The sequence below is a fragment of the Pseudophryne corroboree genome, chromosome 3 (assembly GCF_028390025.1).
Source record: "Pseudophryne corroboree isolate aPseCor3 chromosome 3, aPseCor3.hap2, whole genome shotgun sequence".
Lineage (NCBI taxonomy): Eukaryota > Metazoa > Chordata > Amphibia > Anura > Myobatrachidae > Pseudophryne > Pseudophryne corroboree.
Window position 1 is genome coordinate 448,056,837 of NC_086446.1, and position 27,884 is coordinate 448,084,720.

The 27,884-nt window shown below is 46.1% G+C and overlaps 2 protein-coding genes across 2 annotated transcripts in view; one reads left to right on the top strand and one right to left on the bottom strand.

Moving 5' to 3' along the window:
- DDX27 (DEAD-box helicase 27) overlaps positions 1-1,772 on the bottom strand; it is a 70,041-nt gene extending 68,269 nt beyond the window's left edge. Inside the window, exons 1-3 of the mRNA XM_063960518.1 lie at positions 1,497-1,772; positions 308-451; positions 116-175 (exon numbers count right to left, since the gene is read on the bottom strand). Coding sequence (XP_063816588.1) covers positions 116-175; positions 308-451; positions 1,497-1,580 — 288 coding nt within the window. The 5' untranslated portion in view covers positions 1,581-1,772. The remainder of the gene's footprint in view (positions 1-115; positions 176-307; positions 452-1,496) is intronic.
- Positions 1-26,418, top strand: part of SNRPB (small nuclear ribonucleoprotein polypeptides B and B1) — a 184,803-nt gene extending 158,385 nt beyond the window's left edge. Inside the window, exon 8 of the mRNA XM_063960520.1 lies at positions 25,290-26,418. The gene's annotated coding sequence lies outside the window, so the exon portion shown is untranslated. The remainder of the gene's footprint in view (positions 1-25,289) is intronic.
- The last annotated feature ends 1,466 nt before the right edge of the window (positions 26,419-27,884 follow it).

A 27,884-nucleotide genomic window follows, 5' to 3' on the forward strand; every position in this document is an offset into this window, starting at 1 on the left:
CCAGCTAAATCGGCCAGTGTGCTTTCACATCGCACACTGACCCGGTTCGACACGGCAATATGCCGTGTCGGTACCGGGTTATTTGTGCGATGTGAAAGGGGTATTAGTTACTCACCTGGTTCTTCCTCTTCCTTCTAACAGTTTCAATTTTGTCATCCAAACTGGTGGCCACTCTCTGAGGAAGAAATGAAATAAAAAGGTAGATAGAACACAGCAATACCAAGGAAAATGTTTCCAGCTCATTACCTGAATACTAATAACATACATTGGTTCAGCATCAAACTGTATGGTAAATAGTACTCCTCACCTTTTTCAGTTGTTTCATAACATCATCCATCACCCAGCTATCATCAGCCTGTCCATCGCGCTCACCAAACACAAAATCTGCACTGAAGTCTCCACTGCGCTTAGCTTTGTCCTGCTTCTTCTTTGCAAGGACGATGGGCTGCTCCTGTTATACAAGGGGACCCACGAATGCAAATATTAAGTTAATCACTCCTTTTGTTAACCTGTGTTTAGCAGTTATATTCAAGTTGCAAATTAGAAAATGGGGGCAGGAATCAATTTCAGCACACCTGATCAGAACTGCTGACCCACTAAAAACAGCGGGTCGATCAAATTAAAAGGTATATTTTCAACAAGATTCTTCTATACATCATTATTATCAACCGCAGAGGAAAGCAGAATACATGTCTATCAGTACTTTTTAAATAGGCAAAGAAAGTAGCCAGTACAGGGAGACATTCATCTTTAAACATTTTCAGGGATTGTTACGGGATGTAGTCAAAATGTTGACATTCAACAGGTCAGCATGTGCAGGACGTTGACATGTTCATAATGTTGACATTCTGTATGGACTGGCAACGGGGAGTTAGGGTTAGGCACCTTCAAGGCAAATGCCACTGGATCTGCCAGGCGTCCTCATCACCTGACCACCAAACCCTCCAGAACAGGTAAGTTACTGTTAGACCAGCAGGAACATACTGTCCACATTCATCAGATGAACGTCAACCTTGTCAATGTTGACATTGCGAGCATGTAAACATTCTGGTCATGTCAACATTCTCATGTCGACAAAATATATCACACACAGTATTTTCAGAACTTACTCTTTCAAGCAACATGCTCCACCACACACAGCAACTACTAGTGGTGACAGGACAGCCTCCTACTAGGAGATCACGCCGGTCACCTTCCTCCAGCATGTCATATCCTTTACAAGAAACTCCAGATGTAATGTGTGCAGACTATAAGGGGCAGATGTACTAAGCCTTAAAAAGTGATAAAGTGGAGAGTGATAAACTACCAGCCAATCAGATCCTGTCATTTTTCAAACACAACCTGTGACATGACAGGAGCTGATTAGCTGGTACTTTATCACTCTCCATTTTTTCAGGTTAAGTACATCTCCCCCTAATTCCCAGAATGTCCTGCAAATCGGAACAGGAGACGGGCTGCTGAATCCCGTGTCACACATGCTACACGTTCCGTGTTACCTCGTCCTCCTCCTCGGACTCCGGCTCCTCTGGAATCTCATCATCATCCTCTATCGTCCCGATCAGATCCAGATCGGACAGCATGTTCCAGCCGGCGGGCACCCCTGGGCACTGGCTCTTTCCCACTCAGGATGCACAACCGGATGCTGCTGTGGCTACCCTGCTGCTGTCTCCAATACCCACTGCAACCCACACGTGGGTCTCACGGAACCGGAAGCGATTGTCATCGACTCCGCCTTTCCCGGAAGCGTGTTGCGGGTAACAGAAGACAGGTGGGTAGATGCTAGATTCAAGTCGCCTAAGGGACCTTTTACGTCAGGGGGAGGAGGCACGACACAAGGGGAGGAGCTAGACCAACCAAAGAAGGTGTGGCTGCTGCGGCAAGAGCGCTCCAGCGGCGGCAGAGGTCAGGTCCCTCCTCACTGTCAGGGCGTAATATACTCCTTGGGAAATAGCGAGGCGGAGGTGTGTGGCTGTCTGCTGGCCGAGGTGATGAGTGAGAGAGAGGAGGCAACGGAGCGGATACCCTTTGGAGCAATGTAGTGGTATAGGGCGACTGGCTGCATGGGATGGAGTCTGATGCTGTGCTTGGGGGGGTACATGGCACTAGGCAGGGGTGATGGGTGAATGAGGGGTATTTGATACTAGACAGGGGACTGTATGAGGGGTGTTTGGTGTTAGGCAGGGGGGTGCATGAGGGGTATATGGCGCTAGGCAGGGGGGTGCATTAGAGGTGTATGGTGTTAGGCAGGGGGGTGCATGAGGGGGTGTGTGGTGTTAGGCAGAGGGGTGTATGGTGTTAGGCAGGGGGTTGCATGAGAGGGTGTATGGTGTTAGGCAGGGGGGTGCATGAGGGGGTGTATGGTGTTGGGCAGGGGGGTGCATGAGGGAGGGGGATATGGTGCCAGGAAGGGGTCCATGTGGCTGCTGTACTGTTATGTACAGTGCCAGTGGTGGGCTGGCTAGACAGAATAATATAATAATATAACTTGCATAAGGTGTGAGATAAGGGGTACACTGGAGAATTCATGTTTTTAATGTCTTGCATAAAACAAGTAGCGCTGCCATTTATGAGCAGCTTCACTGACTGCGACACATTTGTATGTGTCTATTTTCTGCTCAGATTGCTGACACTGGTATTGGCAAGTGTTCCCCATCCTCCTCAGTGCTAGACCCAGCCAGCATGAATGTGAGCAGCTGCCCATGTTGGCTCAGGTTCCAGTTTTGAAATGCCTAACCCGAAGTTATGTTCCCAAAATAGATCCCTGCATATGGTTAGACAAGTAGTGCTCAACCTCAGTCCACAGAACCCCAATCAGTCCATGTTTTGTAGGTCAACCAGCAGGGACACAGGTCTGTTACCTACTGTCACATGTTAAAGATTCACGGGTGAACTGGACAACATGAACGGGCTAGACCAGTGGTTCCCAACCTCTGTCCTCTAGTATCCCCTAACACTAGTTCATGTTTTCCAGGTCACCTAGCAGTTGAACATGTGTATTCATTACTCACTGACACATTTTAAAAGACCCACAGGTGGAGCAAATTATTTCACTTGCAATCCTGTGAGGAGACCTGGAAAACATGAACTGTTGGGGGTATTGAGGACCGAGGTTGGGAAGCCCTGAGCTAGACGATAGATTAAATGCGTGACCAGAGAAAGTGAGTACTTGTTAGGTGAAGGTTTAGAGAAATTCATATCCGCTTATGGCTACATACCCGTTGGCTTTTAAGATTTTTTTCTAGTGTTTTATATAGTTTCAAATACATTGCAAGACAGCAAGTACACATAAACGGAACAAGCAGTGTTCTGAAAGCAGCAATGTGTACAGACAGTTGCTATGCAATCCTTTTTATTAAATACATATTCCTATATACAGGGTTAGGCAAAAGAAAAACCTCCAAGATTTTAAAGGTTAACATGAAAGTATGGTAAATGCTATTCAAAATTTGAGTACATAAGCTACAAGTGCATGGAATACGGTTTATTTTCATTTGTTTTTGAATACGATATTGTCCAGGTGGTGGCCTTTATTCATGATACACATTTGTAGTCAGGGCCGGACTGGCCATCTGGCTTTTCTAGCAATGGCAGAAGGGACGATGGGCCAGTCCGGTCACACAGAGAGCCTGGAAGGCGCAGCTTCCGGATCTCTGTTTTGTCCCCCTACCGCCTGATGTGCTCGTTGCTAAGAAATATGGGGGCATGCTGTGAGGCGACCCCCCATGAGCAGTGTCCGCGTACCTACGGATGCCATGGCCGAAAAGCGTCCCAGGCCATCCCAGTTTGTAGTCAGTTTTGGAAGTTTTGCATTTCTCTGCTGGTCATTTCTGGTATTATCACTGCAATTTCTTAACAAAGCTCAATTACGCTATGTTAACAAGCAATATTTTTGTTAATGGGCAGAACATAATCCTCATCAGCTTCATGAAAGGCCTCTACACAGCCAACGAGGCCATCTGAAAGCTACAAACATCGACCAAGAACCATTAATGAACTGAAGGCTGCCATATGCCAAGAAATGACTATATCATATTCAAAACCAATTGAAAATAAACCTTATTCCGTGCACTTATAGATTATGTACTAAAAGTTTGAATAGCATTTGCTATGCTTTTTTTCTTAACCTTTAAAGTCTAGAAGGCTTTTTTTTTTTTGCCTCCGCTTGTATTTTCTTGATTGTTATGCAGCAAAAGAAATATAGAATTTGACAGCAGATAAGAACTGCTTGGCACATCTAGTCTATCTGTCTACACATGCACGGGTTAATTTTTGTCAGGAGTCAATTAACCTACCAGTATATTTTGGAGTGGTGTGGGAGAAAACTGGAGTACCCCAACACAAGTACGGGGAGAATATACAAACTCCACACAGTTAGGGCCATTGTGGGAATCGAACCCCACAACTTCAGTGCTGTGAGGCACTCTCCGTACTGCCCTATTTATTAAGTAAATCCTGACTTTCTCAAAGTGATTGCTGCCATAGATTGCTGAAAGACCATTTTAATCAGGACACCTAATATTTTTCCCTGGTGAGGCTTACAATGCCATTGTCACCAGCAATATTTATTTAAGACACACCAATACATTATGGGGCTGATATACAGAGACATGTAAAATACAGTTAATTACAGGAACTAATATGGAATAAAAGTACTAATTGAGTTAAATACAACTAACCTGGGATCTCCCCCTAAAAAATAAAAGGGAATATTATTTTGTGATGTAAACTGATTGCAAATATGTAATTAATCTGGAGAGATTGCAGCTGCCAAATTAATAATGGTAATCATACAGTATGGGAGCAGTCAAGATGCAATCAGAAGCGACTGATGAATGCTTTAATTGGTGCATATTTTGCACCAAGGATGGAGAACCCACAAGAGATGTGCCTTTTGGCAAATGTATATGCCTATTTGCTTTGGTCTGCTTAAGCCGCATTTGTGTATACTTGCCCTTCCCACTGGACAATGCTTCTATTCTCCCTACATTACCCTTTCTGCCTTTCTAAGCGTGACATGTCATAAATGAAATCTACTTTTGAATGGAAGCGTATTGATTTTTATTGTGTGCACACAAAATACGCACAATTTGCAGCAAAAATAAAAGCTTTGTCCAACTCTGCCTCTGTGAGAGTATGCTTTTATTCATATTAGGAAGGCTGGTAACTGGAAATCTAATACACGGAAAGGCAACAGGACCCCAGTAAAAATCTTTACGCTTTACTGTTATATTTGTCAAGGCCAAAAAACATGGAGGAGGACAGTCTGATATGCCATGACTACAAAAGCAATATTTTTATTGTGAGCTTATTAAAAATAACTTTACACCCGATGTAAGAATCATTGCTGTACACTTGTTTATACGGGTGGTCTTCAGTATGCCAGCTGTCGGGATCCCGGCGTCGGAATCCCGACAGCCGGCATACCGACACTTATTCTCCCTCGTGGGGGTCCACGACCCCCCTGGAGGGAGAAAAAAAATAGCGTAGCGCGCCACTGTGCCCGCAAGGGGCTCATTTGCGCTCGCCACACTGTCGGTATGCTGGCGGTCGGGCTCCCGGCATGATGGGCGCCGGGAGCCTGACCGCCGGCATAACATACTACACCCGTTTATACTACCTTGGGATTGTATCACATTGGGAGTGTTTGAATGCTGTTCTTTACCATTTAGAGCAGTGTACTATTGATAAAATAGCTCCAAGTGAAGAGTGGAGAAGTTGCCCATGGCAACCAATCAGCTTATAAGTAACATTTGTAAAATGCATTCTGTAAAATTATACATAGCATCTGATTGGTTGGCATGGGCAACTTCTCCACTGGCACACAGCTCCACTCTTTTCACTGCTTCATGAATAGACCCCATAGTGCCCTCTCACCAATATATTGAAAATAACTGTATAAATAGTATCGCTTCATCGCTTTAACTGGTTAATCAGTGCATAGTACTGCTTCTAATAAATTAATGCAACAATATATCCACACTGTTCAAAACAAAGATCATATATCAAACAGATAACAGTAAGTGAGATGCTCTGTATTCATATGATCATTGGTAAAGAATCATAGCAGAGTCCGTGACTGTAAATAGTATCAATATTCACTTAAACACTTCACTGCTACTATAACTGTTTTTTTTTTTTTATAGAAAATTCTGTATTTTTTTTTAAATATACGGTATGTAGGTGCCCGCATGATTGCAAGGGTCATTCATTATGGGTGTGATATGGAATTTAGTGCCCTTCCCCCAGTATCCGGAAAACGTACGTTTCCATAGCGTGGGGTAACATTGTCCAGTGAATACTAGACAATAATAAATAAGGGTCCCAATCATTTGAAACAGGGGACTCTCCTTTTTCTTTTCTTATATTGTATTTGATGAAAAATAACACACACCGCATGAAACAGCAGTAGGTACATCCTACATAGAATACATTGACATTCTAGAATAAAACAGATAACAATGACCTAGAGAACAACAGAGCATCAAATAAAGGGTTTTAGAGACTGCATCTCTATAAGATGTTTATGCTCACATTACTTCCTAAAATGGCGGAGATCCAGTGGCAAAGATTTCCATATTGTACCACGTAGTCAGCTGAACTATCTTGCGCACATATTCTTTTGTGGATGTTGGTAATTTGATTAAATAAGGCAACCAAATTGGGAAGAATTTTGCAGAGCATTCCACCCAATGCATTTTATATAGATAAGACAAACGAGGTAACATTAAAGATAGGAGTATAGGGTCTTTTTGAATCCACTGGGATAAAATAGTTTGTTTTGTTTTTTTGCAGTTGCAGCTATACTGGCCAATAGCAATTTTGTTCCTGTAGATAATGGAGGGGTGTGAATATTGATTTTATTCCAAAAAGCCCAGCCCATTGATATAGTAAATTATATACCCAACTCAACAGTAATATAATTCTTTACAGATTTCCAAAATATTTGTACCACTGGACAGTGCCATAGACAATGTACAATATCGGCATCTGGGGAACTACATTTAAAACATATGGAATTTTCTGAAATACCGTGAGAAACCTAAGTCGTGGGGTATAATAAGCTCTATGTAAAATCTTTAAATGCATTTCTGCATAGGATGACGAAACCAACTGTTTATTGAGATCAATGCACCACCTAATTACTGTTTGTAGATCTGTCCCAGGAAAAGTGTCACTCCATTTAGCTAAACCTGTAGTAAGTTTGGACAGATCTAGTCACCGCCTGGTGTGTGAGTAAATTAAGGATGTAGAATAGGGGGAATTGAGATGTCGTACCAAACCATCTAAAGAGAAGGTAAGTTCTACTGGTCGCAAGCGCGACAAGATATGAGTAGCAAAGCTACATACTTGCAAATATATAAAAAAAGGAAAATGCAGAGTGGGGAATCTTTCTTTTAATAGGGACAAAGTAAGTACTGCTGAATAATCAGCCTTTAAAAATCGAAACAACAGTCTAAGTCCCTGAAAGTGCCAACCCCGTATTATTTCATTAAACTCCCCACCCTGGAAGTTTGGATTTAATAATAAAGACTGGAATAGTGAAGTAGACAATGATAGATCTAATCGTTTCCTAAGGCGACGCCATGCTTTGTAGGGAGTAAATATTAAGGAGTGCATGCGTATTTCTGACAGTGAAGAATTGTCAGAGAAATGCACTATTGCACCAGATTACAACCAGGTGATAAAACCTGTTCTACCGCTCTATTAACAAAGTTATCTCCACCTCCTATCCAATCTAAAGCATACCTGTAATTAGCAGCCAAGTTATAGACTCCTTTTTCTAAAATGAGTGACTCAATTTGGTAGTCAGGTTGGGGGAGGTTTTTCCCCATGCCTGGACTATATTATATCTCTGTAGTGCAGCGGGTTAATGTCACCAGAAATTAGCTTTTATAAGGGACTCCCCTCTTTTAAATGAGTACCACCATCTTTCAATCCTTCCGCCACTATTTTCATTAGCTGCTTTGAAATCCTTATTTCACATGCCAGTATTTTATTATGGCTAGAGTTACCAAGAGATATGTCCTGACAGTGTCAGGAGGGAGAGATAGACAATGGGCCTAATTCAGAGTTGATCGCAGCAGCAAATTTGTTAGCAGTTGGGCAAAACCATGTGCACTGCAGGTGTGGCAGATATAACATTTGCAGCGAGAGTTAGATTTGTGTGGGTTATTTTGTTTCTGTGCAGGGTAAATACTGGCTGTTTTATTTTTACACTGCAATTTAGATTTCAGTTTGAACACACCCCACCCAAATCTAACTCTCTCTGCGCATGTTATATCTGCCCCCTCTGAAGTGCACATGGTTTTGCCTGACTGCTAACAAATTTGCTGCTGCGATTAACTCTGAATTACGCCCATTGTCAGGGAGAGAGAGAGTGTGTCAAGGATAGAGGCAGAGAGAGAGAGACAGTGTCAGCAAGAGAGTGAAGGAGAGAGATACAGTGCCAGGGAGAGAGGGAAGCAAGAGAGAGAGGTTCAGGGGGGAGGGGATAGAGAGGGATGGTGAACAAGCAAGAGGGATACTACCACAGTCAGTGCAGCAGTGAGCTCAGGCCTCTGATGGGGACGGGCACCTCACTACGTTAGGCTTCGCCCCCTAAACACCCGCGAATTACAGCACCTCACTGCTCTGATGTGGCAGCAGGAAGTTGGCCAGTCTGTCCCAGTATTTGCTGCAGTGTGGTATGGTGGAAGCTGCTACATCCTGCAGCAGCCATGGGGGTGCGGGGGGCATGCTATCAGCAGTATCCAATCTGTATGGGGGGACGAAGGGGGAGCCGTGAAATTTGGAGGCAGCCTGTGACTGGAAGCAGGGGGAGCTGTAGGCCCTGCAAACAGCCTGGGCCCCATAGCAGCTGCACTCCCTGCACCCATGGTAGTTACACCACTGATGGGAGGTGTAGGAATGCCCAGCAGTCTGCAGTATATACTGTTGTCCACTGCACGATTACCTGTTGCCAATGCAACATAGTACCTGTGGGATTCAGTCTATTAGATTCAGCAGTGCCTTAGTTTGGGTTGTCTGAGTAACAGACAACAGCTATACAGCTTTGGGACTGTCTGACCCATCCTCTCACCACTTCTCTGCAGGTACTTGTAACCAAGCAACAGGAAGATGGTGATGATTTCCCATAGCATACATTGATGGTATTTAGTGCTACTGCTGGATGCATGTCCACAATGGACTGTGCATTGTTGTTGTTTACAATTATTCACTCAGCGCGTACACTAAAGCTGGGCATACATGTTTAGGTAAAATACCTGTCAGACCGAAAGACATTTATCTGAGATCTCATACACTGTCAGATATTTCACAATCTATAGCCACACAATATCTGGCTCCTCCCCTGGGGAGGAGACCTCTCCCTCTTACTCCCCAGTGAAGAAACGGGAAATGTCCGTCGGGAGGTGGCAGTGCATACACTGCCCAATGCGGCTAACTTGCTGCTTCCAAATATTACATCAGACAGACATGCTGGATGATCTGTCATGGCTGACCGATCTATATTTTTGGATCAGTCATCCACTTACACTGTACAGTTATCTGGGCGAGATGCCGATAATGGACAGATCGGTCAAATAATTGTTTAGTGTACGCAAAGCATTACCAACCGTGAAGGACTGAGTTCCAGGAGTCGTGTTGTAAACGAGATCCAGGTGGGTGGAGTGGCGCAATAAATCACGTCACCAGAGTGCGCAACAATGTTTATTGCTGGGGAAGACCTGTCACAATAATAAGCCAAAGAAACATATTTCTTGGAAAAATATTAGCTTAATTACATATTTAAAGGTGGAATTATATTTGGGAAAGGGGATGGAATTACTATTTGGGAATGCTGGTTCTACAAGCGCTGGAGGGCTGCATGTTGAGTACCCCTGTTTCAAGTGTCATCTATAATCTGCATCATCCTGCGCATGATAATTCTGTGATCCTTCTCATGTTTGGATGGCTTGAATGTGTATATCACGCTGCATGTGTCTTGATAAAACTTCCAGTTACAACAGATTACTAACACAGTCACATGGGTACCGTCACACTCTCTCACTAGCTCAGCACATTCAGCGTCTGAAATATGTTCTTCCGTGACCATACCTGTGACCATACCTCTAATCTTATTGTTTAAGAACTGTTCCATCTTCACCTGCATCAGAACTGGAAACGGGCAGCGAATTGAAGATATATAACGCAAAAAGGTGCTTGGATCCTAATCAAACATTTCATTAGAGAAAAAATAAGATTTTACTTACCGGTAAATCTATTTCTCGTAGTCCGTAGTGGATGCTGGAGACTCCGTAAGGACCATGGGGATAGACTGGCTCCGCAGGAGACATGGGCACTTTAAGAAAGAATTTAGGTTCTGGTGTGCACTGGCTCCTCCCTCTATGCCCCTCCTCCAGACCTCAGTTAGAGAAACTGTGCCCAGAAGAGCTGACAGTAAAAAGGAAAGGATTTTGGTAATCCAGGGCAAGATTCATACCAGCCACACCAATCACACCGTATAACATGTGATAACAACCAGTTAACAGTATGACAAATAACAGAGCATCAGGTCAAACCCTGATGCAACCATAACTTAACCCTTATTGCGCCCGTCCGCACTTGGGACGGGCGCCCAGCATCCACTACGGACTACGAGAAATAGATTTACCGGTAAGTAAAATCTTATTTTCTCTAACGTCCTAGTGGATGCTGGGGACTCCGTAAGGACCATGGGGATTATACCAAAGCTCCCAAACGGGCGGGAGAGTGCGGATGACTCTGCAGCACCGACTGAGCAAACAAGAGGTCCTCCTCAGCCAGGGTATCAAACTTGTAGAACTTTGCAAAAGTGTTTGAACCTGACCAAGTAGCCGCTCGGCAAAGTTGTAATGCCGAGACCCCTCGGGCAGCCGCCCAAGAATAGCTCACCTTCCTAGTGGAATGGGCCTTAACTGATTTTGGCAGCGGCAATCCAGCCACAGAATGAGCCTGCTGAATTGTGTTACAGATCCAGCGAGCAATAGTTTGCTTTGAAGCAGGAGCACCAAGCTTGTTGGATGCATACAGGATAAACAACGACTGTTTTCCTGACCCTAGCCGTTCTGGCTACATAAACCTTCAAAGCCCTGACCACATCAAGCAACTCGGAATCCTCCAAGTCACGAGTAGCCACAGGCACCACAATAGGTTGGTTCATATGAAAAGATGAAACCACTTTCGGCAGAAATTGTGGACGGGTCCGCAATTCTGCTCTATCCATATGGAAAACCAGATAGGGGCTTTTATGTGTCAAAGCCGCAAAGGCTAATAGCATGACCACCTTCCACGTGAGATATTTCAACTCCACCGTTTTAAGTGGTTCAAACCAGTGGGATTTCAGGAAGCTTAACACCACGTTAAGATCCCAAGGTGCCACTGGAGGCACAAAAGGAGGCTGAATATGCAGCACTCCCTTTACAAACGTCTGAACTTCTGGTAGAGAAGCCAACTCCTTTTGAAATAAAATGGATAGGGCCGAAATCTGGACCTTAATGGAGCCCAATTTTAGGCCCAAATTCACTCCGGACTGTAGGAAGTGAAGGAAACGGCCCAGCTGGAATTCCTCCGTAGGAGCATTCCTGGCCTCACACCAAGAAACATATTTCTCTATCGTCCTAGTGGATGCTGGGGTTCCTGAAAGGACCATGGGGAATAGCGGCTCCGCAGGAGACAGGGCACAAAAAGTAAAGCTTTAGGATCAGGTGGTGTGCACTGGCTCCTCCCCCTATGACCCTCCTCCAAGCCTCAGTTAGATTTTTGTGCCCGGCCGAGAAGGGTGCAATCTAGGTGGCTCTCCTAAAGAGCTGCTTAGAAAAGTTTAGTTTTAGGTTTTTTATTTTACAGTGAGTCCTGCTGGCAACAGGATCACTGCAACGAGGGACTTAGGGAAGAAGAAGTGAACTCACCTGCGTGCAGGATGGATTGGCTTCTTTGGCTACTGGACATTAGCTCCAGAGGGACGATCACAGGTACAGCCTGGATGGTCACCGGAGCCTCGCCGCCGGCCCCCTTGCAGATGCTGAAACGAGAAGAAGGTCCAGAATCGGCGGCAGAAGACTCCTCAGTCTTCTTAAGGTAGCGCACAGCACTGCAGCTGTGCGCCATTTTCCTCTCAGCACACTTCACACGGCAGTCACTGAGGGTGCAGGGCGCTGGGAGGGGGGCGCCCTGGGAGGCAAATGAATACCTATTTTGGCTAAAAATACCTCACATATAGCCTCCGGAGGCTATATGGAGATATTTAACCCCTGCCAGAATCCGTTAAGAGCGGGAGACGAGGCCGCCGAAAAAGGGGCGGGGCCTATCTCCTCAGCACACAGCGCCATTTTCCCTCACAGAAAGGCTGGAGGGAAGGCTCCCAGGCTCTCCCCTGCACTGCACTACAGAAACAGGGTTAAAACAGAGAGGGGGGGCACTAATTTGGCGTTAGAAATATATAAAAAAGATGCTATAAGGGAAAACACTTATATAAGGTTGTCCCTATATAATTATAGCGTTTTTGGTGTGTGCTGGCAAACTCTCCCTCTGTCTCTCCAAAGGGCTAGTAGGTCCTGTCCTCTATCAGAGCATTCCCTGTGTGTGTGCTGTGTGTCGGTACGTGTGTGTCGACATGTATGAGGACGAAGTTGGTGAGGAGGCGGAGCAATTGCCTGTAATGGTGATGTCACTCTCTAGGGAGTCGACACCGGAATGGATGGCTTATTTAGGGAATTACGTGATAATGTCAACACGCGCCAAGGTCGGTTGACGACATGAGACGGCCGACAAACAATTAGTACCGGTCCAGACGTCTCAAAAACACCGTCAGGGGTTTTAAAACGCCCGTTTACTTTAGTCGGTCGACACAGACACAGACAGGGACACTGAATCCAGTGTCGACGGTGAATAAACAAACGTATTCCTTATTAGGGCCACACGTTAAGGGCAATGAAGGAGGTGTTACATATTTCTGATACTACAAGTACCACAAAAGAGGGTATTATGTGGGATGTGAAAAAACTACCGTAGTTTTTCCTGAATCAGATAAATTAAATGAAGTGTGTGATGATGCGTGGGTTCCCCCCGATAGAAAATATGGGCGGTATACCCTTTCCCGCCAGAAGTTAGGGCGCGTTGGGAAACACCCCTTAGGGTGGATAAGGCGCTCACACGCTTATCAGAACAAGTGGCGGTACCGTCTATAGATAGGGCCGTCCTCAAGGAGCCAGCTGACAGGAGGCTGGAAAAATATCATAAAAAGTATATACACACATACTGGTGTTATACTGCGACCAGCGATCGCCTCAGCCTGGATGTGCAGAGCTGGGGTGGCTTGGTCGGATTCCCTGACTAAAAATATTGATACCCTTGACAGGGACAGTATTTTATTGACTATAGAGCATTTAAAGGATGCATTTCTATATATGCGAGATGCACAGAGGGATATTTGCACTCTGGCATCAAGAGTAAGTGCGATGTCCATTTCTGCCAGAAGATGTTTATGGACACGACAGTGGTCAGGTGATGCAGATTCCAAACGGCACAAAGGTGTATTGCCGTATAAAGGAAGAGGAGTTATTTGGGGTCGGTCCATCGGACCTGGTGGCCACGGCAACTGCTGGAAAATCCACCGTTTTTACCCTAAGTCACATCTCTGCAGAAAAAGACACCGTCTTTTCAGCTTCAGTCCTTTCGTCCCTATAAGAGTCATATCTGCCCAGGGATAGAGGAAAGGGAAGAAGACTGCAGCAGGCAGCCCATTCCCAGGAACAGAAGCGTTCCACCGCTTCTGACAAGCTCTCAGCATGACGCTGAGACCGTACAGGACCCCTGGATCCTACAAGTAGTATCCCAGGGGTACAGATTGGAATGTCGAGACGTTTCCCCTGCGCAGGCTCCTGAAGTCTGCTTTACCAAGGTCTCCCTCCGACAAGGAGGCAGTATGGGAAAAAATTCACGAGCTGTATTCCCAGCAGGTGATAATTAAATTACCCCTCCTACAACAAGAAAAGGGGTATTATTCCACACTATATTGTGGTACTGAAGCCAGAAGGCTAGGTGAGACCTATTCTAAATCTAAAAAAATTTGAACACTTACAAAGGTTCAAATCAAGATGGAGTCACTCAGAGCAGTGATAACGAACCGGGAAGAAGGGGACTATCTGGTGTCCCGAGACATCAGGGATGCTTACCTCCATGTCCCAAATTTGCTCTTATCACTAAGGGTACCTCAGGTTCGTGGTACAGAACTGTCACTATCAGTTTCAGACGCTGCCGTTTGGATTGTCTACGGCACCCCGGGTCTTTACCAAGGTAATGGCCGAAATGATGGTTCTTCTTCGAAGAAAAGGCGTCTTAATTATCCCTTACTTGGACGATCTCCTGATAAGGGCATAGTCCAGGGAACAGTTGGAGGCCGGAGTAGCACTATCTCGGATACTGTTACAACAGCACGGGTGGATTCTAAATATTCCAAAATCGCAGCTGATCCCGACAACAAGTCTCCTGTGCTTAGGGATGATTCTGGACACAGTCCAGAAAAAGGTGTTTCTCCCGGAAGAGAAAGCCAGGGAGTTATCCGAGCTAGTCAGGAACCTCCTAAAATCAGTGCATCATTGCACAAGGGCCATGGTAAAAAAATGGTGACTTCCTTCGAAGCAATTCCAGTCGGCAGATTTCATGCAAGAACTTTTCAGTGGGATCTGCTGGACAAATGGTCCGGATCGCATCTTCAGATGCATCAGCGGATAACCCTATATCCAAGGACAAGGGTGTCTCTCCTGTGGTGGTTACAGAGTGCTCATCTTCTAGAGGGCCGCAGATTCGGCATTCAGTTTTGGATGTTGGTGACCACGGAGGCCAGCCCGAGAGGCTGGGGAGCAGTCACACAAGGAAAAAATTTCCAGGGAGTGTGATCAAGTCTGGAGATTTTTCTCCACATAAATATAGCTAAGGGTAAAATTATAATGCTCTAAGCTTAGCAAGACCTCTGCTTCAAGGTCAGCCGGTATTGATCCAGTGGGATAAAACATCACGGCAGTCGCCCACGTAAATAGACAGGGCGGCACAAGAAGCAGGAGGGCAGTGGCAAAAACTGCAAGGACTTTTCGCTGGGCGGAAAATCATGTGATAGCACTGTCAGCAGTGTTTCATTCCGGGAATGGAAACTGGGAAGCAGACTTCCTCAGTAGGCACGACCTCCACCCGGCAGAGTGGGAACTTCATGGGGAAGTTTTCCACATAATTGTAAACCGTTGGGAATTACCAAAGGTGGACATGATGGCGTCCCGTCTGAACAAAAAACGGGACAGGTATTGCGCCAGGTTAAGAGACCCTCAGGCAATAGCTGTGGACGTTCTGGTAACACCGTGGGTGTACCAGTCGGTGTATGTGTTCCATCCTCTGCTTTTCATACCTAAGGTACTGAGAATTATAAGACGTAGAGGAGTAAGAACTATACTCATGGCTCCGGATTGGCCAAGAAGGACTTGGTACCCGGAACTTCAAGAGATGCTCACAGAGGACTTATGGCCTCTGCCGCTAAGAAGGGACTTGTTTCAGCAAGTACCATGTCTGTTCCAAGACTTACCGCAGCTGCGTTTGACGGCATGGCGGTGGAACGCCGGATCCTAAGGGAAAAGGCATTCAGGAAGAGGTCATTCCTACCCTGGTCAAAGCCAGAAAGGAGGTGACCGCACAACATTATCACCACATGTGGCGAAAATATGTTGCGTGGTGTGAGGCCAGGAAGGCCCCACGAAGAAATTTCAACTCGGTCGATTCCTGCATTTCTTGCAAACAGGAGTGTCTATGGGCCTCAAATTGGGGTCCATTAAGGTTCAAATTTCGGCCCTGTCGATTTTTCTTCCAGAAAGAATTGGCTTCAGTTCCTGAAGTCCAGAAGTTTGTCAAGGGAGTATTGCATATACAACCCCCTTTTGTGCCTCCAGTGGCACTGTGGGATCTCAACGTAGTTCTGGGATTCCTCAAAACACATTGGTTTAAAACCAGTCAAATCTGTGGATTTGATGCATCTCACATGAAAAGTGAACATGCTCTTGGACCTGGCCTGGACCAGGCGAGTGTCAAATTGGTGTTTTTTTTTCTCAAAAAAGCCCATATCTGTTTGTCCATTCGGACAGGGCAGAGCTGCGGACTCGTCCCCAGTTCTCTCCCTAAGGTGGTGTCAGTGTTTCACCTGAGCCAGCTTATTGGGGTGTCTTGCGCCTACTAGGGACTTGGAGGACTCCAAGTTGCTAGATGTGGTCAGGGCCCTGAAAATATAGGTTCCAGGACGGCTGGAGTCAGGAAAACTGACTTGCTGTTATCCTGTATGCACCCAACAAACTGGGTGCTCTTGCTTTTAAGCAGACTTTTGCTAGTTGGATGTGTAATACAATTCAGCTTGCACATTCTGTGGCAGGCCTGCCACAGCCAAAATATGTAAATGCCCATTCCACAAGGAAGGTGGGCTCATCTTGGGCGGCTGCCCGAGGGGTCTCGGCTTTACAACTTTGCCGAGCGGCTATTTAGTCAGGGGCAAGCACGTTTGTAAAATCCTACAAATTTGATACCCTGGCTAAGGAGGACCTGGAGTTCTCTCATTCGGTGCTGCAGAGTCATCCGCACTCTCCCGCCCGTTTGGGAGCTTTGGTATAATCCCCATGGTCCTTTCAGGAACCCCAGCATCCACTAGGACGATAGAGAAAATAAGAATTTACTTACCGATAATTCTATTTCTCGGAGTCCGTAGTGGATGCTGGGCGCCCATCCCAAGTGCGGATTATCTGCATTACTTGTACATAGTTACAAAAATCGGGTTATTATTGTTGTGAGCCATCCTTTCAGAGGCTCCGCTGTTATCATACTGTTAACTGGGTTCAGATCACAGGTTGTACAGTGTGATTGGTGTGGCTGGTATGAGTCTTACCCGGGATTCATAAATCCTTCCTTATTGTGTACGCTCGTCCGGGCACAGTACCTAACTGAGGCTTGGAGGAGGGTCATAGGGGGAGGAGCCAGTGCACACCACCTGATCCTAAAGCTTTACTTTTTGTGCCCTGTCTCCTGCGGAGCCGCTATTCCCCATGGTCCTTTCAGGAACCCCAGCATCCACTACGGACTCCGAGAAATAGAATTATCGGTAAGTAAATTCTTATTTTTCGCCATATACGGTGATAATGTTTAACTGTCACGTTCTTCCTAGCCTTTATCAGCGTAGGAATGACCTCATCCGGAATGCCCTTCTCTGCTAGGATCCGGCGTTCAAACGCCATGCCGTCAAACGCAGCCGCGGTAAGTCTTGGAACAGACAGGGCCCCTGTTGCAACAGGTCCTGTCTTAGAGGAAGAGGCCACGGTTCCTCTGTGAGCATTTCTTGCAGATCTGGATACCAAGTCCTTCGTGGCCAATCTGGAACAATGAGGATTGTTCTCACTCCTCTTTTTCTTATTATCCTCAGCACCTTGGGTATGAGAGTAAGATGAGGAAATGCATAGACCGACTTGAACACCCACGGTGTCACCAGGGCATCCACAGCTACTGCCTGAGGGTCTCTTGACCTGGCGCAATACCTCTGTAGCTTTTTGTTGAGGCGGGATGCCATCATGTCCACCTGTGGCAGTTCCCACCGACTTGTAATCTGTGCGAAGACTTCCTGATGAAGTCCCCACTCTCCCGGGTGGAGGTCGTGTCTGCTGAGGAAGTCTGCTTCCCAGTTGTCCACTCCCGGGATGAACACTGCTGACAGTGCGCTTACGTGATTCTCCGCCCAGCGAAGAATTCTGGTGGCTTCCGCCATCGCCACTCTGCTCCTTGTGCTGCCTTGTCGGTTTACATGAGCCACTGCGGTGATGTTGTCTGACTGAATCAGAAACGGTTGGTCGCGAAGCAAGTTCTCCGCTTGACGCAGGGCGTTGTATATGGCCCTTAGCTCCAGGATGTTGATGTGAAGCCAAGTCTCTTGACTTGACCACAGACCTTGGAAATTTCTTCCCTGTGTGACTGCTCCCCAACCTCGGAGGCTTGTGTCCGTGGTCACCAGGACCCAGTCCTGAATGCCGAATCTGCGGCCCTCGAGAAGGTGAGCACTCTGCAGCCACCACAGGAGTGACACCCTGGCCCTGGGGGATAGGGTGATTAACCGATGCATCTGAAGATGTGATCCGGACCACTTGTCCAGTAAGTCCCATTGAAAGGTCCTCGCATGGAACCTGCCGAAGGGAATGGCCTCATATGATGCCACCATCTTTCCCAGGACTCGAGTGCAGTGATGCACTGACACCTGTTTTGGTTTTAATAGGTTCCTGACCAGGGTCATGAGTTCCTGAGCTTTCTCTATCGGGAGATAAACCCTTTTCTGGTCTGTGTCCAGAATCATGCCCAGGAAAGGCAGACGAGTCGTAGGAACCAACTGCGACTTTGGAATATTTAGAATCCAGCCGTGTTGCCGTAACACTTCCAGAGAAAGTGATACGCTGTTCAGCAACTGCTCTCTTGATCTCGCTTTTATGAGGAGATCGTCCAAGTACGGGATAATTGTGACCCCTTGCTTCCGCAGGAGTACCATCATTTCCGCCATTACCTTGGTAAATATTCTCGGTGCCGTGGAGAGACCAAACGGCAACGTCTGAAACTGGTAATGACAATCCTGTACCACAAATCTGAGGTACGCCTGATGAGGTGGATAAATGGGGATATGAAGGTATGCATCCTTTATGTCCCGAGACACCATAAAATCCCCCCCTTCCAGGCTTGCGATGACCGCTCTCAGCGATTCCATCTTGAACTTGAACCTTTTCAGGTATATGTTCAGGGATTTTAAATTCAATATGGGTCTGACCGAACCGTCCGGTTTCGGGACTACAAACATGGTCGAATAATAACCCCTTCCCTGTTGAAGGAGGGGAACCTTGACCACCACCTGTTGAAGATACAATTTGTGAATCGCAGTTAACACTATTTTCCTCTCGTGGGGGGAAGCTGGTAGGGCCGATTTGATGTATCGGTGAGGGGGCATCTCTTCAAATTCCAGCTTGTATCCCTGAGACACAATTTCTATTGCCCAGGGATCCACCTGGGAGTGAACCCACTTGTGGCTGAAATTTCGAAGACGTGCCCCCACCGGGCCTAGCTCCGCCTGTGGAGCCCCAGCGTCATGCGGTGGATTTTGTAGAGGCTGGGGAGGACTTCTGTTCCTGGGAACTAGCTGTGTTGTGCAGCTTCTTTCCTCTGCCTCTGGCAAGAAAGGACGCACCTCGGACTTTCTTGTTTCTGTGTGATCGAAAGGACTGCATTTGATAATACGGTGCTCTCTTGGGCTGTGAGGGAATATAAGGCAAAAAATTTGACTTTCCAGCTGTAGCTGTGGAGACCAGGTCCGAGAGACCCTCCCCAAACAATTCCTCACCCTTGTAAGGTAAAACCTCCATATGCCTTTTTGAGTCGGCATCACCTGTCCATTGCCGAGTCCACAGGACCCTTCTGGCAGAAATCAACATAGCATTTATTCTAGAACCCAGTAGACTAATGTCTCTTTGAGCATCTCTCATATATAGGACAGCGTCTTTAATATGCCCCAGGGTCAACAATATAGTATCCTTGTCTAAGGTATCAATTTCCTCAGATAAGGTATCCGTCCATGCTGCTACAGCACTACACACCCAGGCCGACGCGATCGCCGGCCTCAGTAAGGTACCTGAATGTGTATAAATGGACTTCAGGGTAACCTCCTGTTTGCGATCCGCAGCATCTTTGAGAGTAGCCGTATCCTGTGACGGCAGGGCTACCTTCTTGGATAAGCGTGTTAAAGCTTTGTCCACCCTAGGGGAGGATTCCCAGCGTAACCTGTCCGTTGGCGGGAAAGGATACGCCCTAAGAATCCTTTTGGAAATCTGCAGTTTTTTATCTGGAGATTCCCAAGCCTTTTCACATAACTCATTCAGCTCGTGTGAGGGGGGAAAGGTTACCTTCGGCTTCTTTCCCCCATACATATGCACCCTCTTGTCAGGGACTGGGGTTTCCCCTGTGATGTGCAACACATCCTTAATTGCTATAATCATATAACGGATGGATTTAGCCAATTTTGGCTGTAACTTTGCATCATCGTAATCGACACTGGAGTCAGAATCCATGTTGGTATCTGTGTCAACAATTTTGGATAGTGGGCGCTTCTGAGACCCTGACGGCCTCTGCGACACAGGATCAGGCACGGGTTGAGACCCTGACTGTCCCGAGGCTTTAGCTTTGTCTAACCTTTTATGCAAGGAATTAACATTATCATTTAAAACCTTCCACATATCCATGCAATCAGGTGTCGGCGCCGTCGGCGGAGACACCACATTCATTTGTTCCCGCTCTGCTTCCACATAGCCTTCCTCATCAGACATGTCGACACAAGCGTACCGACACACCACACACACAGGGAATGCCCTTTCTGAAGACAGTTCCCCCACAAGGCCTTTGGAGAGACAGAGAGTATGCCAGCACACACCCCAGCGCTATAAACCCAGGAATAACACAGTAACTTAATGTTAACCCAGTAGCTGCTGTTTATATTGTGTTTTGCGCCTAATTATGTGCCCCCCCCCCCCCTCTCTTTTTAACCCTCTTCTACCGTGTATCTGCAGGGGAGAGCCTGGGGAGCTTCCTCTCAGCGGAGCTGTGGAGAAAAAATGGCGCTGGTGAGTGCTGAGGAAGAAGCCCCGCCCCCATGGCTTCTGTCCCGCTTAAATATGCAATTTTTTGGCGGGGGCTCATACATATATACAGTGCCCAGCTGTATATATGTTTAACTTTGCCAAAAGAGGTCCCAAATGCTGCCCAGGGCGCCCCCCCCCCCCCCGCGCCCTGCACCCTTACAGTGACCGGAGTATGTGTAGGTGTGTGGAGCAATGGCGCACAGCTGCAGTGCTGTGCGTTACCTCAGTGAAGATCACAGAGTCTTCTGCCGCCTGTGAAGTCTTCTTTGCTTCTCATACTCACCCGGCTTCTGTCTTCCGGCTCTGCGAGGGGGACGGCGGCGCGGCTCTGGGACCGGACGGCGAGGGTGAGATCCTGCGTACCGATCCCTCTGGAGCTAATGGTGTCCAGTAGCCTAAGAAGCAGGACCTAGCTTCAGAGAGTAGGGCTGCTTCTCTCCCCTCTGTCCCACAATGCAGGGAGTCTGTTGCCAGCAGAGCTCCCTGAAAATAAAAAAACCTAACAAAATACTTTCAGCAAACTCAGGAGAGCTCACTGAAAAGCATCCAGCTCGTCTGGGCACAGTATCAAACTGAGGTCTGGAGGAGGGGCATAGAGGGAGGAGCCAGTGCACAGCAGAACCTAAATTCTTTCTTAAAGTACCCATGTCTCCTGCGGAGCCCGTCTATCCCCATGGTCCTTACGGAGTCCCCAGCATCCACTAGGACGTTAGAGAAATCTAAAAACTGCATGCACAGGAGTTTTATTAATTTTACTATAAACACGTGATGGTAACGTCACCTGCAATGTTTTGAGATAATGCATACTGTAATACTTTTGTAATCCTGAATAGGATTGAGCCCATTGGTTGTGGTTCTGAGTTTTTGCTTAGCTCTGCAAAATTGTGTTTTTCCACTAGAACATAAAGAAAACTAAGCACTTTGCCCTTCAATGGCTACAGTAAATTCCTGAGCTGCCCTTTGCAGGCTCCTTGTCATCTGCAAAACTTTCATTGGCGTATCTATAATGGGTGCAGGGACCCCTGAGTCCAGGGTGGCCCACACCGCACACCCTGCACCCATATAATTATACTTATCCTTCTGGAGTCATGCGGAGGCCGGCACTGAAGACATAAATCATTGGGAAAATGGTGTGGTTGCCATTTTCCCAGGTATTTGCGCAAGTGCGGTATATATATATGTCCCTGGGAATAAGGGACAGGGGCCATTTTCTGGAAACCTGCGCCTGTGCAGTAGACTGGCATATTGCCGGATACCTGTGCCTGTGCTGCAGACTCTGGTACATTGCAAGAGTGTACATGGATGCGGACGCGGATTGGGAGGAGAGGCGATCCTGCACACAGGCCCCTCTTCTCTAAATCCGCCACTGAGCCCATGATGAGAAAATTCCATCTGTTTACCCCTTGGCACCTTTGCATTTAAAGATCTGTTTAGTTGCTCAGACATTTATGTGTAATATATGTCGATGTGCATTTTTGCCAAAGTTATCGGCATTGTTTAGTGTTATCAGAACATGACAACACTCACAGGCAGACGGCCATTCGTGGTCATCCTACAACCACATTTATGGACACACAATACAGCAGTGGGCACAGGGTCATTTTGAAAACTAATAAGTTGCAATATTGCTGCCTGTGTTTGTAATGAGGAAGAGGTTGTCCAGCTTGGCTGGAGGCATAAAATGTGTAGGTGGGAAAGATCTCAAAGAGACAGAATATAATGTATATCCTGTTTGAGGTCTTATAATTCAGCAAATTGGACCTCATTCAGGTACAGTTGTTACTGCACCCTGATATGCAAAATACCGGTGTTTGGTACTTTGTGCATGCACAAGACCCATTCTGTGAGTGTGTGAACAAGTCCTGCGACACAGGACGCAGTCCAGCAGTAGACTATCAGTGGTTAACAGTCTGATGCCGGTTGGGGGAGGGGGTAGCGACAGCCTCCGTTTCTCCAAACAGAGGCGTGTCGCTGCCATTTAGGGGGAGGGAAGAGGCCAGGATCTACGTCAGAGGACGGAGATTTCCTGGCCTCTTGGTAGGTATTGCAGCGTCCAGCCGATGGTGCCGGGGAAGACCCAATACTGCTTCCTAAAACGTAGTTCGGATCAGTAATGAGCAGGCGGCGGCGCTACATTACCATATTAGAGTTATCCTTGCTGTTTCTATGTAAGCATCAGCGATAGCACCTCCAACCACATCTAAATGAGGGCCATTGTCCAGACCTGGGACTAGCTGACCTCTTGCAAAGCAGTGGATTTGGTATTTGGTGAATGATGCCACTGGGCACGATGTAAGGGTATGTGTATTATTAATTGTGGTATGCCCCATATATCAAAGATTCCTTAATGCCGCAGTTTGCTGCAATAAGAAATCTTTGATCGCTGGAATGAATCAAGTCTGAGTTATCGTGAAAGGAGCCCATCCCGGCAATCAGTAAAGACGTAACATCACATATGTGCTCCGGTCCCCCATAGATACATTCAGGGGACGTGTCCTATTTTCAGGTACCTCACAATGGGGGTTATTCCGAGTTGATCGCTCGCTGCCGATTTTTCGCAGCGCAACGATCAGGTGAAAAAATTGCATTTCTGAGCATGCGTCTGCCCCGCAGTGCGCACGCGCGACGACGTACGGGTACAAAGCTCTTTGTGGTTGTATCCAGGTTCTATCAAAGTTTTCCTTCGCACTGGCAGCCACAAGAAGATTGACAGGAAGGGGGCGTTACTGGGTGTCAACTGACCGTTTTCAGGGAGTGTTTGTAAAAACGCAGGCATGTCTGAAAAAACGCAGGCGGGGCTGGGCGTTCGCTGGGCGGGTGTATGACGTAAAATCCGGACACGAATAGGCTGAAGTGATCGTAAGCGCTGAGTAGGTTCAGAGCTACTCAGAAACTGCACAAACTGTTTTTGCAGAGCTCGGCTGCACATGCGTTCGCACTTCTGCTAAGCTAAAATACACTCCCCAGTGGGCGGCGGCATAGCGTTTGCACGGCTGCTAAAACTAGCGAGCAATCAACCAACTCAGAATGACCCCCAATAAACGGATGTTTTCGTAGGATATCCTGCAGATATTTGTTAAAAAGGCCCCTTAGTTAGAGTATTCTGTGATCCGTATATTCTGCCTGCAGCACTAAATGTATACCCACTTCCAGACACGACAGATAGACCCTGCTAATTGTAGAAGCACCATTAGGAAATGGTATATGTCTATAATTGTCTTCATTCTTTTCCACAGTTAAAATAAGTTGTTTTATAGTAAAGAAATGCGAATCACAGATACTGTTTTTTCTGGAGCTGTTGTATAATAACTGCATCTTAATTACCTTCTTGTGATGATCTGTTTGCAAGGTGGTGACGAGGGTGCATATAGTAACCGGGGTCTTCTCACTGCTGCCCAGTATGCCTGTGCTGGTGACAGCCGAGTAAGACCCCCACAGCTGCTGCCATCTGTAGATACATTCAGATGTAATGTAATAATGTATGTTAACTTACAGTATGTCCAAATATATGTAAATAGCGCAGTATTGCTGATGTGGTACATGATAAAATGAAGTCCCCTATATAGTGTTCATTCTAGCACCCTGCATCTGTCACGATCCGTGCAGTTCCTCTTTCCTGCCTGAGGTGTCGCTCTCTGCTCTGGTAGTCAGTGAGATACAGCCCAGAGTGTGCAGGGTGCTAGAATGAACACTAAATATACGTTATCTCCTTTTCTCCATGGTTGTGTCAGTGGCGCACCCAGGGGAGTTTCCGAGCACCTCCACTAAACAAAAAAAAAAAAAAAATTTTTTTTTTTTTTTTTTTTTTTTTAGCTGCATGAGTATTATTAATGGCTGTCTAGCGTCCTCTGCAGCCTGCTGTCTTCCTGGTGGCACTTGTAAGTGCAATAAAAGTTTACTTTATTTTAATTAAAGTACATATATATCCATGTGCATACATATATACACATGTATATACATACATACATATAAACACACACACACATATGATATATATATATATATATGTGTGTATATATATGTGTACTGTATGTGTGTGTACACATATATATATATATATATATATATATGTATGCATATTTAATATGCTATGTGTGTGTGTTTGTATGTATGTATATATATGTGTGTGTGTGTGTGTGTGTGTGTGTGTGTGTGGATATATGTGTGTGTGTGTATATATATATATACACACACACACAGACACAGTAGTTTTACGGACCCAGCATATACTGGGTCACCTCAGTCCCCACCCCCGTGATTGGCTCCGCCCAGTTCTGGAACCCCCCCCATGCAAATCCTGCGTTTGCCACTGTGTGTATAACATTTACCTCTATACCCATTTAGTTTGTCATATTAGCAAAATGTATGATGAGTCAGGTTTTCATGCATGTGCATTGTTTATCCTGTAGTTTTAAATCATTGCCTGTTTATCTATAAAGCACCAATATATTCCTTATACACAGATGGATCTGCCCTCATATGTAGATTTTGGGCTTCTAGGTACTGTTGTCCAATGCATAATGTAATTAATTTTAATCACTTTCAGTTCAGCAATTTTCAAATGTCTCATATAAATCTCTCTCAATTCAGGCTGTGGAAAGAAGAACAATTCTGAGCCAACAATTATGGAGAAGGAGTACCGCCACCACCTCTGTCTCCACACCCTCCTGCTACTGATGCCTTACAGCAAAGAGGTGAATGACTGCTACAAGTAGTTATGGAGGATTAGTACCACCTCCTCTGTACAACAGGATCTTCACCCTCCTGCTTCCGTACAGCAAAGAGGTTAATGGCTGCTATCTGCCATGATGGAGAAAGACTATCAGAACCACCTCTAGATTAAGGCCTTACGGGGCACTAGGCAAGATACAGGTTTGGGAACCCTAATCTCACCCTGATCCATTCCTGCAAAAAAATCCTTTTTTACACAAACTGGAGCTCAAGGCAGAACTTAAACCGCTTCCCCTGCCCACTGCAGAAATAAAAAGTAAATCATAAAGAAACTAAACATATAGGGGACTGTTTAAGAATAAACGGTAATCATGGTTTATCTCCGCCATGGAAAATCTTCTATTGCCATAATGAACTAATAAAACGTAGGCTCCTAATAATGGCTGGCAGCTGTGAGAGGACTTACGTCTTCACCAGCCAGGTTGGGGGCCTCCTGCCGGCCAGATTGTGCATGAGCTAGTGAATTGGAAGAACAGACTTTGTTGAAAACAAATTAATATGAAAATAAATGTTAAAAAAAGCTCAGGTTTATCAACCCAAATATCCGGTGGCAGGCCCCCTAGGGCTAGGTGACAGAGGAGCATGTGTTGGGCTACACCAGTCAGAGCTCAGCACACTTCTTTGTCTTATTTGTGCTCAATGATAAATAAGATGATGGTCCTTATGTAATGACGCCCGAGTTCAGCAGCCGTGCGGGATGATGGCCAAACTCAGACTTTTTTAAAAGGGAAATCACTTAAAAGACATGGTTTTGCCTTGTAAGTGATTGCCCCTTTAGTAAAAACTTCAGATTGTGGCCAGCATCCCGCACGGCCATCGAACTCAGGCGTCATTGCATCCAGCCCCGTGGGAGTCGCTAGAATGAAGTGGTATCCTGCCCCCAGTGTTAATTTTTGAGAAAAGGTTTGTATTCCAGTGGTGTACTTATTGTACCAGTTTATGGAACGTCTGTGTGATGACAGTTAATAAATGTAAAAGTTAAAGCCTACACTTCTCTGCAATTCCAATTTGTCTGGGAAGATGTATTAAGCTTGGGAGACTGAAAGTGGAGAAGTTGCCTAAACCAACCAATTAGTTTCGTAAGCCCCGTACACACTAGCTGAGCCCCTGCCGAAGCCGATAGCGGGGAAGGGAGCAATGGTGGGGGGAACGACACCAGAATGGCTGTCGTTAACAAGGACCTCCCTCGTCTGTACATGTTCAGACAAGGGAGGGGGTCGTTAACGATGCGCGGGAGTGTGCATCTTTAACGACATTGGGGGTAATTCCAAGTTGATCGCAGCAGGAAATTTTTTAGCAGTTGGGCAAAACCATGTGCACTGCAGGGGGGCAGATATAATGTGTGCAGAGAGAGACAGATTTGGTGAGTTCAATCTGCAATCTAAATTGCAGTGTAAAAATAAAGCAGCCAGTATTTACCCTGCACAGAAACAAAATAACACACCCAAATCTAACTCTTTCTGCACATGTTATATCTGCCTCCCCTGCAGTGCACATGGTTTTGCCCAACTGCTAAAAAAATTCCTGCTGCGATCAACTTGGAATTACCCCCATTGAGTGTACACACTGGACGAGATTGTAACAGATCTTGCTCAGATTGTCCCTTCTGAGTGAGATCTTTTACTTTCTTGTCTAGTGTGTATTGGGCATTACTCCTTTATCTAGCACAGTCTTTGAAAAGACAGAAGTTGATTGGTTACTTTGGATATCTGCTCCATTTTAATTCATCCCAAGGCTTGATAATTCCAAACTAAAAACATATACTATACGCATGTAATCATATAGTATACAATATATATTTGTTGGTCACCAGCAGAAGATCACTATACCATGCACATTCACATTGCAATTTCCATAAGTTAGCGGTGGAAGAGACCACAGGTTTAGTTGAAATGTTTGCAGATAGTCCCATTGTAGGAGGGAAATGCAGATACTAGTACTGAAGAACCACATTTTTTTAGCCGTTCAGCGACTTCAATCTCTGCTTGTTTTCTTTTTATGCCACTCTGCTGCTTGTGAAAGTGAATGAGGCAACTCACACATCTGTAGGGGAGGTCTTTACAGCTCAGACACACTGAGTCAGTCCCACATGCTTTTCTGACCCCTTTTGCGGATTGTCATTGTGCCGCTTCAGTGTTTCTGAACTGCAGGGGCCTCTTCTGCTGCTATGTAAGTTGCACTAACTGCACACATTCACTATCACAGTTAACTTCGGCTATACCCCCTCCCCCCTTGATCACGGGTGCACACATACACCCCTCACCCTTTTGCAGCCATACTCCTCCCGCACTTGCAGTAACACCCCCTTGTTCACAGCCACACACCTCCACAACTGGTATTAGCTCTCCCTCATGGCATTAAATAAAATACAAAGATGCAAGGTGGCTGGTCCTAGGTAGCTGCCTGTAGCGCCTTGTCCATGATCTGCCATTGACATGAATCACTGCACTTCAT